Source organism: Acomys minous (assembly GCF_964271855.1).
Source record: "Acomys minous genome assembly, chromosome: 9".
Classification (NCBI taxonomy): Eukaryota; Metazoa; Chordata; class Mammalia; order Rodentia; family Muridae; genus Acomys; species Acomys minous.
The window spans coordinates 86,359,336-86,375,751 of record NC_140490.1 but is presented as its reverse complement, the minus strand read 5'-3'; the positions used below and the strand labels follow the sequence as shown (position 1 = coordinate 86,375,751).

The 16,416-nt window shown below is 37.3% G+C and overlaps 1 protein-coding gene across 1 annotated transcript in view; it reads right to left on the bottom strand.

Moving 5' to 3' along the window:
* The window catches only part of LOC311605918 (uncharacterized protein), a gene marked incomplete at its 3' end in the record, with an annotated part of 114,752 nt that overhangs the window by 15,993 nt on the left and 82,343 nt on the right, over positions 1-16,416 (bottom strand). Inside the window, exons 10-11 of the mRNA XM_084796755.1 lie at positions 10,125-10,375; positions 1,045-1,185 (exon numbers count right to left, since the gene is read on the bottom strand). Of these exons, the coding sequence (XP_084652881.1) occupies positions 1,045-1,185; positions 10,125-10,375 (392 nt within the window). The remainder of the gene's footprint in view (positions 1-1,044; positions 1,186-10,124; positions 10,376-16,416) is intronic.

Here is a 16,416-nt window from a genome sequence, read left to right as displayed (position 1 = left end):
GTATATTCAGTAGTGACAAAAATAATCTAATTTTTAACATGAATTCTTACTCTCAAATGTTATCACCTACCCATAATATCATCTGTGAACAAGAGACACAAAGAATGAGAGCTATCACTTCTTACCCTGACATCTCCTGTTTTATCAGAGTTAGAACTATTCTGAAGAAGTCTGGTAACTGTAGTTCTTTCATTATTTCAAGTAGAATATTCACCAAACACCTGACACTGAGAATTCCCCGCAAATGAGTGATTGTGATATTTCAAGTGAGGGACGATAAAATGGAAAACAAAAGCCATAAAAATGTCACAGTGGGCAGTCCGCTCCTACCTATAGTGAATTTCATCTCCAGGAGCTGTTGACCATAAATGGCATGATGTCCCAGCATGCAAATTGTTTGAAAGAATAAATAATATGTACAGATACATCTACACTGCAAGTGAGAAATCAAATGTAAACAAACTCTTTTTTTTTTTAGGATTTATGCATGTCATGCTCTTGGCTGATACTTAAAGGAGAATTTTACTGTAACCTTTTAATGCTTACGTAATTTCACTTGTTTGAATGAGTTTTTAAGTGAGATAACTGTACCCCACCCATCTGAAGAAGGAGTTGGGGTATAATAGAGAAATATATGTTGTTTTGTCTCTTTAAAATACCATTTTTATAAATGAAGTCTAAAAGAAGGAAAGATAAAGTAATAAATTGAGTCATTTCCAAAGAGGGACAAAAGACAAAATAATCTCAAGTGTTTTCTTTTTTTTTTTTTTTTTTTTTTTTTTTTGGTTTTTCGAGTCAGGGTCTCTTTGTAGCCTTGGCTGTTCTGGACTCACTTTGTAGACCAGGCTGGCCTCGAACTCACAGCGATCCGCCCAACTCTGCCTCCCGAGTGCTGGGATTAAAGGCGTGCGCCACCACGCCCGGCCCAATCTCAAGTGTTTTCTAACAGCATGAGTGGAAAGCACAAAAGCCTTGTACTGCCTACCCTACCAACAACATTACAATAAAAGAAAACAAAAATGAGCACACTGCTGAAGGACTCACGCAAAATTTAGCAGCACCCTGAAGTAGTCTTCCACTAGGTGTATAGGCAGTGTGAAAAGGATAAAACCACAGCTTCTTTTCATGTTGTCTTCAAGTGTTTTGCTGTGATTTATTCTCCAAAAGCAGCTGGCTTCATGAAAACTGCACAAGACAAGAGAAAGTTTCAGGAGCAAAAGGAAAATAATCAAAGTGTGTTTCTTTTTCATATCTGCCATGCAATAAATCTGAGCAGAGGTTACATGTGCAATTGCACAGACACTCTCCCATCATTTACTCATGTTCATGTGTGTGCATCTTTTTATTACAACTGCTGACTGGAGAGGAACTCAAATTGGTCATGCATCCTATCAATTCAAACTCGGCACCAACTCCCCCAAGTCTTTCTTGTGACCCTGTCTTACCATCCTTAGAGGAATACAGAACAATATACTCAAGGGCTTTACATCTGCGGTTCACAAAGAATGTGAACTATAATTTGTTAAATATGTTTTTAAGATCACCTATTCTTGCCTCAGGGTAAGAATATTTATGTCCATAAATCTTCTGGGGAGATATGGTCCCATGCCTGGGTCACAAAGCCATTGGAAATCTGATGTTTGAATTCGATCACGAGATCCAAAGGAAAAAAGTGAGCTAAAAAGTCATACACATGCATTACACACAGATCCCATGAAGATACATGGTCCATTTATGCCTCCATTGTCCATTATAGGCAGAGGTAGTTCAAATACTGACCACTCAGCAACCAAAACACCATTCTATGGGGATACACTACTCCACACTAGTCATGTTTATGGGCTCTATATAACCTTAAATGTGGTTTTGTTTTCTAGATAGCCAGTCACAAATAAAATTTTAATATTAACATAAGTATTCTTGATCTAGTAATTTCTAGTCTGGGCAACAATATAAAGACACAGACAATCAGGTATATTGTTAAGTTGCTAGTATGAAATTTCACTAATTTCTTGGTGAGGGCACTTACTGCTATTAACTTTCCTCTTAACACGGCTTTCAATGTGTCCCATAAGTTTGCCTATGTTCTTGATTCATTTTCATCGAATTCTAAAAAGTCTTTGATTTCTTTCTTTATGTGCTCGCTGAGTAGAGAGTTGTTCAGTCTCTCTAAGTTTGTAGGCTTTCTGTTATGTCTGTTGCTGTTGTTGTTAAAGTTAAGCATTTAATCTATGGTGGTCTAATATGATACAGAGGATTATTTCAATTTTCTTGTATCTGTGCTTGCTAGTGTGAAATTTTTATTTCCTCTGTTTTCTTGGGTGTTGTTAAAACACAGTGTAGAGTAAACTACTTATTTTGGAGCTTTCATCCAAGTATCTTCTGTGCGTCTGGATATGTGAATTGATATTATTTAAATTTACTTTTGTCATGGAATATCTTCTTTTCTTCATCTACGGTGAATGAAAGTTTCATTGGTGTCTTAGTTGGGATTTCCGTTGCTGTGAAGAGACACCATGACTTTTTTTTACTTTTACTGTGTTTATGAAGGAAAAAAAACAGTTGGTTAGGGATGCCTTACAGTTTCAGAGGTTTGTTCCATTATCATTATGGTCAGAAGCACGGCATCATACAGACAGCCTTGGTGCTGGAGACGGAGCTGAGTTCTACGTCTTGATCTGAAAACAGCCAGGAGACTCTGTGCTACACTTGGCAGAGTTGGAGCATTTAAGACCACAAAACTCTAACTCCACAGTGACACAAGTCTTCTATCCAGGCCACTCTACTCCAACAAGGCCACAACTCCTAATAATGCCACACCCTATGAACCAAGCATTCACACACATGCTTCTATGCAGGCTAAAATTAATCAAACTATTCTATTCCACTCCCTGGCCCCTAGAGGCTTATATCCATAATGTAATGCAAATTTCATTTAGTCCAACTTCAAAAGTCCTTATTTTCAGTGAGGTCCCAAGCCAGATGATAGAGAGTAGAGGTAATAAATCAACAATTAATAAATGAGATTCATGAAATTGAAAAGCTTCTGTAAGGCAAAGACACCTGAAAACAAAGCAGCACCATACAGAATTGGAAGAGTTTCATGAACTCTACATCTGCAAGGTTACTGACATACAAAATATATAAAGAACTTAAGAAACTAGACATCAACAAAGCAAGTAACTAAATTTAAAAATTCGTCAAGATCTGAAGAGAGAGTTCTCAACATATGAGTTTCTAATGGCTAAGAAACACTTAAAGAAATGTTCAACATTTTTTGTCATCAGAGAAATGCAAATAAAAACAACTCTGAGATTCCATCTTACACTTATCAAAATGGCTAAGATAAAAAACTCAAGTAATCGCTTATTCAGTGGAGGGTGTAAAAGAATGAAAACACCCTTATATTGCCAGTGGGAGTGGAAAAATGTATAAATTTGAAAATCAATTTTTTGATTTTTGAGAAACTTGGAAATGTATCTTTTTTATGACCCAGCTATACTACATCTGGATATATGTCTACTATACCACAAGGATGCTTCTACAATTATGTTCATAGAAGCTTTATTTAATTTTTTGTGCCTTGTACATTTAGTTAATTAGTTAGTTAGTAACTTATTCATATTACATCTCAATTGTTATCCCATCACTTGTATCCTCCCATTCTTCCCTCCCTCCCATTTTCCCCTTATTCCCTTCCCCTATGACTGTGACACAGGGGGACCTCCTCCCCCTGTATATGCTCATAGGGTATCAAGTCTCTTCTTGGTAGCCTGCTGTCCTTCCTCTGAGTGCCACCAGGCCTCCCCATCCAGGGGACATGGTCAAATATGGGGCACCAGAGTTCATGTGAAAGTCAGTCCCCATTCTCCACTCAACTGCAGAGAATTTCCTGTCTGGTGGCTAGTTCTGGGTAGGGGTTCGAAGTTTACTGCATGTATTGTCCTTGGCTCGTGCCATAGTATGAGCAGGACCCCTGGGCCCAGATCCACCTGTAATAATGATCTGCTTGTAGGTTTCTAGGACCCTCTGGATCCTTCTATTTACTCATTCTCCCTTGATTCTCTCACCTAGAGTCCCAATAGGAAGTCTTCCCCTCTGTCTCACTTTCCTGGTAAATAAAGACTTTCATGGGACACGCTCCTTGGGCTAGTATCCAGATTAAAGTGAGTATATGCCTGTTGATTCTTTCTGTTTCTGGGTTACCTCACTTATTACGATCATTTCTAGTTCAATCCATTTGTCCACTGATTTTGGGAATTCCTTGTTTTTAATAGCTGAGTAGTATTCCATAGTGTAAATGTACCACAGTTTCTTTATCCATTCTTCAACTAAGGGACATCTAGGCTGTTTTCAGGTTCTGGTTATTATGAATAAGGCTGATATGAACATGGTTGAGTAAATTTTCCTGTTGTGTGCTGGAGCATCTTCTGGGTATATTCCAAGAAGTGGAATAACTGGGTCTTGAGGAAGCCTAATTCCTAGTTTTCTGAGATAGCACCAGATAGATTTCAAAACTGGTTGTACTAGTTTGCATTCCCACCAGCAATGAAGGAGTGTTCCTCTTTCTCCACATCCTCACCAGAATGTGGTGTAACTTGAGGTTTTTTATCTTAGCCATTCTGATGGGTGTATGATGGAATCTCAGAGTTGTTTTGATTTGCATTTACCTGATGATTAAGGACATTGAGCATTTCTTTCTTTCTCAGTCATTCGATATTCCTCTGTTGAGAATTCTCTGTTTAGTTCTGAGACCCATTTCTCAATTGGGTTATTTGGTGTGGTGGTGTTCAATTTCTTGAGTTCTTTATATATTTTGGATATTAGACTTTGTCAGATGTAGGGTTGGTGAAGATCTTTTCCCAGTCTGTAGGCTGTCGCTTTGTTCGGTTGACAGTGTCTCCTGCCTTACAGAAGTTTGTCAGCCTCATGAGGTCCCATTTACTAATTGTTGACCTTAAGGTCTGGGCTGTTGGTGTTCTGTTCAGGAAGTTGTCTTCTGTACCAATGTGTTCCAGGCTCTTCCCTACTTTTTCTTCTAACCAGTTTAGTGTCTCTGGTCTTATGTTGAGATCTTTAATCCACCTGGACTTGAGTTTTGTGCATGGTGACAAATATGAGTCCAATTGCATTTTTCTACGTGTAGACATCCAGTTAGACTGGCACCATTTGTTGAAGATGCTATCGCTTTTCCATTGAATAAAGTTGGCTTCTTTGTCAAAAATCAAGTGTCCATATGTGTGTGGATTAATTTCTGGGTCTTCGATTCGATTCCACTGATCAACTAGCCTGTTGCTGTGCCAGTACCATGCTGTTTTATTACTGTTGCTTTATAGTACAGTTTGAGATCAGGTATGAAGATTTCTTCAGGGGATCTTTTATTGTACTAGATTGTTTTAACTATTCTGGGTTTTTTGTTTTTCCATTGAAGTTGAGAATTGAACTTTCAATGTCTTTAAAAAATTGTGTAAATATTTTGATAGGAATTGCATTTAATCTTTAAATTGTTTTTCGTAAGATGGCATTTTTACTATGTTAGTTCTCCTGATCCATGAGTGAGGAAGATCATTCCATTTTCTCATGTCATCTTCAATCTTCTTCTTCAGAGTTTTGAAATTTTTTCAAACATGTCCTTTGCTTGCTTAGTTAGAGTAACTCCTAAATATTTTATATTGCTTGTAGCTAACATGGAGGGTGTAGTTTTCCTAATTTCTTCCTCTGAATGATTGTCATTTTTATATAGGAAGGCTACTGACTTTTTTGAGTTAATTTTGTATCAAGCCAATTTGTTGAAAGTGTTTATCAGTTGTAGTAGTTCTCTGGTGGAATTTTGAGGGCCACTTATATACACTATCATATCATCTGTAAATAGGCATAATTTGACTTCCTCCTTTCCCATTTGGATCCCCTTGACCACCTTTTGATGGTGGTCAAAATGATCACCTTATTCATCTGGTTAGAATTTCCAGTAGTATGCTGAAGAGATATAAAGAAAGTGGGCAGCCTTACTTTGTTCCCGATTTTAGAGGAATTTCCTTGAGTATCTCATCATTTAATCTGATTTTGGCTATTGGTTTGCTGTATACAGCATTTATTCTGTTGAGTTATGTGCCTTGTATCCCCATTCTCTCCAAAACTTTAAATATGAATGGGTGTTAGATTTTATCAAATACTTTCTCTGCATCTAAGGAGATGATCACGTGGTTTTTCATTTTCAGTTTGTTTATATGATGGATTACAGTGATGGATTTCCATATATTAAACCATCCCTGAATTCCTGGAGTGAAGCCTATGTGGTCATGGTGAATGATATCTTTGATGTGTTCTGGTATTCATTTTGCAAGTACTTTATTGAGTATTTTTGCATCGATGTTTATAAGAGAAATTGGGCTGAAATTCTCTCTCTTTATTGGGTCTTTGTGAGGTTTAGGTATCAATGTGACAATGGCCTCATAGAATGAGTTTGGTAATGTTCCATCTATTTCTATCTTTTAGAGTAGCTTAAAGAGTATCAGTACTAGCACATTCTTGGAGGTCTGGTAAAATTCTGCACTGAAACCATCTGGCCTTGAGCTTTGTTTGGTTAAGAGACTATCAATGATTGTTTCTATTTCTATAGGGGAAATGGGACTATTTAGCTTGTTTATCTGTTCTTCACTCAATTTTGGCAAGTGGAATCGGTCAAGAAAATTGTCCATTTCCCTTAGAGTTTCAAATTTTGTTGCATATATGCCTTTGAAGTAGGATCTTATGATTCTTTGTATTTCTTCAGTATCTGTAGTTATATGTCTCCTTTTTCATTTCTGATTTTGTTGATTTGGATAGTGTCTTTCTGTCTTTTAGTTAGTTTGTCTAACGGTTTGTCTAGCTTGTTGATTTTTCTCAAAGAACCAGCTCTTGGTTTTGTAGATTCTTTGGACTGTTCTCTTTGTTTCTAACTTATTAATTTCAGCCATGAGTTTAATTACTTCCAGATATCTACTCCTCTTTGGTGTTTCTGCTTCTTTTTTTCCTAGGGCTTCCAGCTGTGTCATTAAGTTGCTTATGTGGGATGTTTCCAATTTCTTTATAAAGGCACTTAGTGCTATTAATTTTCCTCTTAGCACCACTTTCAATGTATCCCACAAATTTGGGTATGATGTTCCTTAATTTTCATTGAATTTCAGGAAGTCTTCAATTTCTTTATTTCTTCCCTGACCCAGGTGTCATTAAATAGAGAGTTATTTAGTTTCCATGTATGTGTAAGCTTTTTGTTATTTCTTTTGTTCTTGAAGTGCAGCCTAAGACTATGGTGATCTGGTAGGATTCAAGGTATTATTTCAATCCTCTCGTATCTGTTGAGGCTTGCTTTGTGACCTACTATGTCATCAGTTTTGGAGACAGTTGCATGGGGTGCTGAGAAGAAGATATATTCCTTTTTGTTTGGGTGCAAGATTCTGTAGATATCTGTTAGATCCATTTGATTCATGGTATTGGTTAATGATGTTATTTCTCAGTAGTTTCTGTTTCAATGACCTATCCTTCAGTGAGATTTGGGTGTTGAAATCTCCCACTATTATTGTGTGGGGATTGATGTGTGGTTTAAGCTTTGTTAATAGGTCTTTTACAAATGCGGGTGCCCTTGTATTGGGAGCATAGACGTTCAGAATTATGATTTCATCTTGGTTGACTTTACTTTTAGTGAGTATGAAGTGTCTTTTCTCATCGTTTTTATTATTTTTGGTTGAAAGTCTATACTGTTAGATATTAAAATGGCTATGCCTGCTTGCTTCTTGTGACCATTGGCTTGGAATATTTTTCCAGACTTTTACCCCAAAGTAGTGTCTATCTTTATGGGTGAGACGTGTTTCTTGAATGTGTAAGAATGTTGGCTCATGTTTATGCATCCATTCAGTTAGTCTTTGTCCTTTTACTGGGAATTGAGACCATTGATGTTGAGAGATATTAATGACCAGTGACTGTTAAGAGTCTTAATTTTGATGTTGGTTCCAGTCGAGTTTTTGTGTGGTTGTGTTTTTGCCACGGTGTAGTTATCTTTTTCCTTTGTAGTTTTGATTGTAGCTTGTCCCTTTGGGATGGTGTTTTCCTTCTAGTACCTTCTGTAAAGCCAGATATGTGAATAGGCACTGTTTGAATTTGTTTTTGTCATGGAATATTTTTTCTCCATCAATGGTTATTGATAGTTTTGCTGGGTAAAGTACTCTGGCCCGGCATCTGTGGTCTCTTAGGGTTTGCAGGATCTCTGTCCAGGCCCTTCTGGCTATTATGGTCTCTGCTGAGAAGTCAGTTGTAATTCTGATATGTTTGCCATCATATGTTATTCTGCCTTTTCCCCTTGCAGCTTTTAATATTTTTTCTTTGTTCTGTATATTTTGTGTTTTGATTATTATGTGAAGGGAAGTTTTTCTTTTCTGGTCTATTCTATTTGGTGTTCTATAGGCCTCTTCTTTGTTTATAGGCATCTCTTTCTTTAGATTGGGGGAGTTTTCTTCTATGATTTTGTTGAGAATATTTTCTGGGCCTTGGAGTCTGGCATCTTCTCTTTCCTCAATGTCTATTATCCTCAGATTTCTTCTTTTCATGGTGTCCTTGATTTCTTGGATGTTTTCCAGATTTAGCATTTTCTTTCATGGTTGCTTCAAGATCTATGATTGTATCTTCTAAACCTGAGATTCATTCTTCCATCTCTTGGATTCTGTTAGACAAGCTCGCCTTTGTGTTGCTCGCCTTCCTCTCTGAGCTGTCATGTTCCCATTTTTCATCTGTGTGTTTATCATCAAATCCATTTTCATCTTTAGGTCTTGAACTGTTTTATTGATTTCTTTCAACTGATTGTTTGTATATACCTGAGTTTCTTCCATTGTCTCTTTATGGGCCTTCAGAGCTTGAACAGTTTTATTGATTTCTTTCATCTGATTGTTTGTATTTTCCTGAATTTTTTCCAGTGCCTCTCTGTGGGCCTCTTTTATGTCTTCCACCAGTTTGGCTGCATGTTCCTGCATTTGATTATGAATTTTATTTGTTTCCTCCATTATCATCCTCATTCCTGAGGATTTGAGGTCATTTTCTTGTATTTCTGTTGTGTTTGAGTTCTCTGGGTTGTTTTCTTTGGGAGAGCTGGGATCTGGAGATGCCATATTATTTTGGGGGTTTTGCATATGATTTTATGCTGTCCTTTAGTCATCTTACAATCTCTGTTTTTGGAAGCTATCTTCTGGAGTCAGGTGGAGGGAGTCTGAGGATAGATATTCACCAGTTTTCTTATGATTCCCCTAAGCTGGAAGCTCTGATGTTTCACTGGTCTAGATGGCAGGAGGCCAGCCCCGTAGTTTGGGTCTCTCACGGCCAGTGATCCTCAGCTCCCCTGTATTGTGGGTCCTGTAATCAACCTGGATCTCAGAATGTGCAGTGTATCAGGCCAAAGTGTCGACAGCCTTCTGGGTCCCCTTGTAGCACTGGCGCTCTCCAGGGACTGACACAGATCAGTGGGAGGGGGTCTGATGGCCACTCTACTCCCTGTCTCCTGAGGTTTCCTTAGTCCCAGAGCTCTGATGCTCTGCTGGTCTGTGGTTCCCGGTAGCATTTCGGGACCCAGATTGCTTACAGAGTCCAAGTTAGTGTCACGGGGCCCAAACCACACACACACTGAGTCCAGTTAGCATCTATAGATCCTACCTGAGTGTTAAGTCCAGTTCGCATCTCTGGACTCAAACAGGTCTTGGGACCCAACCCACATGCTTAGTCCATTTAGCACTGAGTCCAACCTGGGTCTCAGGCCCAAACCACACACTGAGCTCACTGAGTTCAGCTAAAATCTCAGGGCCTGGACTGCACTCCAAGCTCAGCTAGAGGCTCTGGTCCCAAACTGACCGCCAGGTTCAGCCAGCATTTCAGGGCCCAAACCACATGATGAGCTCAGCTAGAGTCTCAGGGCCTGAACTGCACACCGAGCGCAGCTAGAGTCTGTGAGCCAAACTGCCCGCCAGGTTCAGCTGGGTTCTCTGGGCCCAAACCATGTGCCAAGTTCACCTAGAGTCTCAAGGCCATGACCGTGTGCCAAGCTCAGCTAGAGTATCTGGGCCCAAACTGCCCACCAAGCTCAGTCAGGGACTCTGGACCCAAACCTCGCACTGAGCTCAGCTAGGGCCTCAGGAGCTGAACTGTGCATTGCATCCCGTTTGGGTCTCAGGGCACAAGTCACATGCCAAGCTGAGCTTGGTTCATAGGGCCCAAACTGTGTGCTAAGTTCAGTTAGGGTCAAAGGGCCCAAATCTCGCACTGAGTCCCCTCTCCCACAGCCACACCCACCAGTCACCACATCAATCGCCTCTACTAGAGGGTTCCCAGCTGCAAACCTCAGCTGCCACCGATGCCACTATGATCCAAGAACCAGCCACTTTTTTTAAATAATAGCCAAAATCTAGAAGGAATGCTGATGTCACTCAAACAAAGAATGGTTAAAGAAAATGTGATACATTTACTCAATGGAACATTACTCATCCATTAAAAACAATGGCATCGTGAAATCTCCTGGCAAATGAATGTCACTAGAGAATACCATCCTTAGTGAGGTAACATAGAATGACAGACATAATATATACTCACTTATAAGTGGATGTTAGTCATAAAGTAAATGATAATCATGGTATATAACACAGACTCAAAGAAGCTAAGTAACAAGGAGGGTCCAAGGAAGATACTTGAATCTCACTGAGAAGGAAAAATTGATTATCCATAAGGGGTGGATTGGTTGGGAGGACTAAATGGGAGAAGGGGTGTGCCTGGGAAAAGAAAATATGAGGTATATCAAGATGGGTGGAGAAAGAACTGAGTAAAACAAAAGTATGGGGACATCCCTTAGAAAAGGTTGAAACCTAATGCAATGGAAGCTCCAAGAAATTTATGAGAGTGATCGTAGATAAGCTGCCTAGCAATTGTGGGTATGATGTCTGAACCAGCCAACTCCTGCAACCAGGTGAGACTTCTGAGTTCTTTAAGTGAGATACAACAAGTTTGAAGATAATAAAAAGTAATATCTTTTCTCAGAAATCTCAAGCCTATTTTCTTTTAACAATGAATTATTTTTTTTAATTTCTCAAAGAAATATTTCAGATGTACTTTTACTATATTTGTTTTAGAGGGGAAATATACTTGTCAATATTTAATAATTCTCCACAGACAGAAATTAGTAATTTAATAAAGAATTGTAGATCAATATTAAAATATAGAGCAGGATAATCTTCATATTGCTATAGAAATATTAATAAAGGGCTGGTGAAATGTCTTTGTAGTTAAGAAGGCTTCTTGATCTTCCAAAAAATATGAATTTGGCTTTAAGTAGCCTTGTTTGGCAGTGGTAGATTGAAGATTCCTATAATTCTATCGGCCAGGAAAATACCTCTGGGAAACCCCAGCAGGAAAATACAATCAACCTATTCATTTTTATATTCTAACATACTTACACAACATATAATTAGAAATAAGAATAATAAAATTACTTTAAAACAAATATAATTTTTAAAAACATGATTAACTTGTGTGTACACCAATAAATACCATTCCAAAACCAACTCTTGAAGCTTATAATATTGATAGGTTTCCTTCAAGCAATAAAGTAACTTCACACATGATTTAAAATTTAAGAAATATTAACTGGTTCAAGTGTATGTTTTGTCTCTGAACTTTTGAATTAAATTTCTATCTGGTCTTAGTAAAATAATGTAGCATTTGGGGATAAAGATACACCCTAGCAGTCCCACACTGGAGGACAGAATAGAAAACACTTCAACGGCTACCATGACTTTCCCCTTGGTACTGTGGTAGACAGGAAGGAAGGTGACCCAGACACTGCAGAACACAAGCATGCTGAATGTCAGGAACTTGGCTTCATTGAACCTGTCAGGCAGATTCCTGGCCAAGAAAGCCACTAGGAAGCTTGCTAGGGCCAGAAATCCTAGGTATCCAAGAACAGAGTAGAATGCTGTGACTGAGCCTTTGCTGCACGTGGTGGTGATGTACCCATGTTCAGAGCGTACATCAATGTCCACAAAAGGAGGTGATGTCTTTAGCCAGATTCCGCAGAGAATAATTTGGGCAAGGGTACAAATGGGAATAATGTATTTGGGTATCCTGGATACTAGCAATCCCCACTCCAAAATAATGCATATTTTTAACAGAACATAAAATCTTTCAGCACCTGATCATTTTTAGTAGTCTGTTTGGCAACAAGTATGATAGGGATGTGGAAGACTTGTGTTTCCAGTCTGATCTACATGTTGGTGGAAACAATAACAAGTAATAATGTAATAGTGTGTGAAATTTCTGAGAAAAGTAATAACTTGCCTTAATACTTAACTATCAAGCCTTTTCTTATGAGAAAAATACACTTTTTCATGAGTCTAGTAGTAGTTATCAAATGTGGATAGAAGAAGAATGTGAGTGTTTTATCTAGGGACAATACTATTTATCATATAAATTGTTATTAGAATGAGATGAGATTTCATCTCTAAAGTTTCATTCAATGCTAATTCATTTTTATAATGCATGTGGAACAAGATAATCAGTCTGAAGAATTATCTGGAAGGAATGCAATGACCTGTGATGTTGGAAATCTCATTGGCAGGACATCTGGAGCAATAAAAACAACAGTCTTCTTTTCCTTCCTCATGACATTTCTTGAAACCAGGATCACAAGGCAGACTGCATATAGAAGTGGAAATCTGAGGAAATAATATATGTGTTGATAATAGAAATTTATTTTCCTTTCAAATCTAATCTCTTTCAACATACTGACCTATCAATAAACTTATTTTCAGTATACTTTAAATAATATGAAATGTTACCAGCATGTTTACTCTACTAAATAATATCATATACACAAATGAATATTAATTCATGAAAACTATAGTCATCAAAAAAAGAAAAAAAGGATAGTAAGTAAATCCATGTATCAATTAGGCAAAGAAAAAAAGGCAGCAATCAGCAGTTGGAATAAAATTCAAATTGGAATCAACTAACCTGTCTGCTTCCTGGGGCCCACTCTATCATGTCTTCATATAAGAACAGTTGTTGATCATGTGCAAAATAAGAAAACTGTCCTATTTTCACCTTTAGTAATAACCTTTTGGAAAATTCAAAATGTTGAGAATGTCATATGTTGCGCCTAATGTTTTTTTTTTTTTTTGCTTGATATTCACTGGGTCTCCTACAGGATTAATAAATTTTACAGTCTTCAGAAAGGCATTGACTTAAAAAATGCATAATCTTGTGATTAAATGTTCTCATACATTAGAGCAGAAAGGTTCTGTGGAGGATGGTTTTTACTTTTTAATATCCCCATAAAGGTTCAACTTAAAACAGTTAAATAACCATCATGATAAAATTATGATGATGATGATGATGATGTCATGTCTGTGTGTGCACGTGTGTGTGTGTGTGTGTGTGTGTGTGTGTGTGTGTGTGTGTGTGTGTCCAAAAGCATATATACAAGACCAGAGAGTAACATCAGGTACCTTCTTTTATTCCTTACTGCCTCATATTTTTGACATTAAGTATCTCATAAAGCATAAACTTAACTGGTTTTTGGTCTTGCTAGCCAGCCATTGAACATTTTATACATGGTAAATAACTATCAGCAATTTATGTTGGGACCACTGTGTGTCTGCATTTACATTTTCTTCATTGGTTGACATGCACATCACACCTGATCTATCTTTTGATTTTAAAGTAAAAATAAAAATTTGATGCCATGTGTTCTGTGTGTGCTTTTCAGAAGACTTTTAATCAGAACTAGGGTAACTGGTCATGGTAATGTGCACATGTAATTCCAGCACTGGACAGGCTAAGTCAGGCAGATTTATGTGAGTCTGAAGCTATCATCAGCTACATAACAACTTCCTCTCCAGACAATGCTACATTGTGAGGTCATATCTCATAAGCAAAAAGTGTCCTGCAAACAAATAAATCTAGGCAATCCATCTAGGACATAAACAAATGATATATGACCAGAGTCACCATTAGCCATTCTTCCCTTTCTATAGACAAATTGTGGGAGCCAATAATGCTACATTCACATGAACATTTATTTCAGAGATGTTCATCTTAATTTGTAAATCACAATTTAATTTTGTGTGTTAAAACAATTTAAGCTCCATGCTTTACTATGTGTAAATCTTCCTGTGTGTATGTACGAACACCTATGTGCACTCACTGCAGAGACCATAATTTGGTATCAGAAAACAAGGAACTGAATTTACAGGTGGTTATTACCCATCATGCCATGGCTTGGAACCGAACACTGACCCTCCAAAAGAACAGCAAGCGCTTCTCAACACCAAACAACCTTTCCAGCCTCTGATTAATTAAATATGTGTTAAATTTAACACCTGTTGTAAACACATATTACAGTACTAAAGAAAGAATAGGAGTCATGATGATCAAAGAAAGCATTATGTGCCAAAGATGAACAAGAAATATTTCTTAGTATCTGAACTATGGACTATGGTAAAAAAAAAAAAAAACAATCATGACTTTTCCAAGTTTTCATTGATACTAAACACAGTGGACATTTTTGTCCTAGAGAGAAGTTGGTAAATATTTCAAATGATGAGAATTTCCCTAGTTATTATTCTACTGTGTCTTTTTTCAATGTTATTGTTGAAAACATAGAGTAATTGGTATAAAGGTTTCTGCAAAAATCACAGCAGTGAGAATAAGGACCCACATAATGTAAGAAAGAAATCCCCAACAGTATGACTCAGGAGCTCATATTGGTTCTAACTTCTAGACTCTGACTCTAGGTAATTTACTTTAGGGATATTTAAGTAGACTGAAATTAGGAAACGAGTTTCCTGGTGGAACAAAATACGATGTGCACAAGGAAATAGTGTTACATCAAACCTCTTCTCAAAGTTCATGTTGCATCTCCTGTGAAAACACATACTATAGATAAGATACATGTGTTGTCTTCATGACCAAGGATTTGACATGGCCTACATCATGCAGATAACTTGGAGGGCATCCTATGAGCTGTTAGCCAACTCTAGTCCTTGTTGTGGAATCTTTGGAGATCCCCTGGGCATTCAAATAGTACGAACATCACCTCAACTATGAGGAGCTCTGCTCTTCCTTGTGGAAGGTTGGCATGACCTGGCACTCACAAATAATACAAGGATACCAACTAAAGGCTATTTTCTACCTCCACGAAAGCATCAGGCCAGGAAACAGCTTGTACATCTTTCTCCATGAATTGGCAACTCTGCATGTTTAACGTTCCTGGTTTCATTGTGCTTCCTATAAATTACATTTCTACCTTCTACATTCCTTCCCACAAAGCCTGTTGCATACAGTACCAAATTCTTTTTCAAGTTTATGGCCTCTTTCTTGTCTCAATTCGATTGCAGCATAAATGTGTGTGTGCATCTGTGTACGCATACATATATTCCTAAATATATCATTTCATAATTTACACATACACACACATATACATATATATATACATGTGGGAATATATGTATATATAAAGTAACTTATGGATTATTATCTATGGCTGATCATTTTGTACTGGGCAACAAAATGGTCTGCTCCTCTCTAAGGAACACCCTCCTCACTCCATGCTTTCCTCAGGGCCTATAGTTATTTACATAAGATTCTTTTCCTGTAGGATTTTCCTCAGCCAGTTTGGCAATCCAATTGTTCTTAACCATCTGTCTCACACAGGCTTGAACTTCAGTGATACAAATTTTTAAGTACTTTTCTTCTATTTCATGATATATATTCAATGGACTTTGCTGTCCATGGAAGAGCAGATAGTAATGATTCCCTGGCAGTTAACAATAGACTCTCATCGAGAAATTAAATAAATACATAAAAATTGATGGAAATATGTAACATTTTTATTGGGTAGACATACAGGATTTTTAAAAAGCAGTAAATTGTATGCAATCAAAAACACTAGCAGGACAATAATGTTTACATAGAATATAATCATATTATACAAATAAAACTGCCCCACCCTATATTATATATAAAACTCTGGATTAATTTTGACATAGTCTGGGATTTTAATGCAGTTTCTTGGTATTCAGGCAAGAAATGATATTGAATAAGGCATTTATGATGAAAACATTTTCTTACTAGTAATATTTAATAATTGAATAATTGTATCTCAAACATTATAGTATAAATAGTACAATTTCCTACAAATCTTTGATGACTATAAAGTCCATGTCTTTACAGGAGACATGGTAGAATGCTTATAAATGCAAAGCAAGTGTAAATTATCCTGGGCACACTTCCCTAGTATTGGCTAGACTTCGAAAATTGATTGAATGCATGGAATCTTTGTAAAAACATGATCCTTTGAAAACTAGTACTGTAAATTACTGTGTGATATACTAGGGGATTTTATGAAGTTTA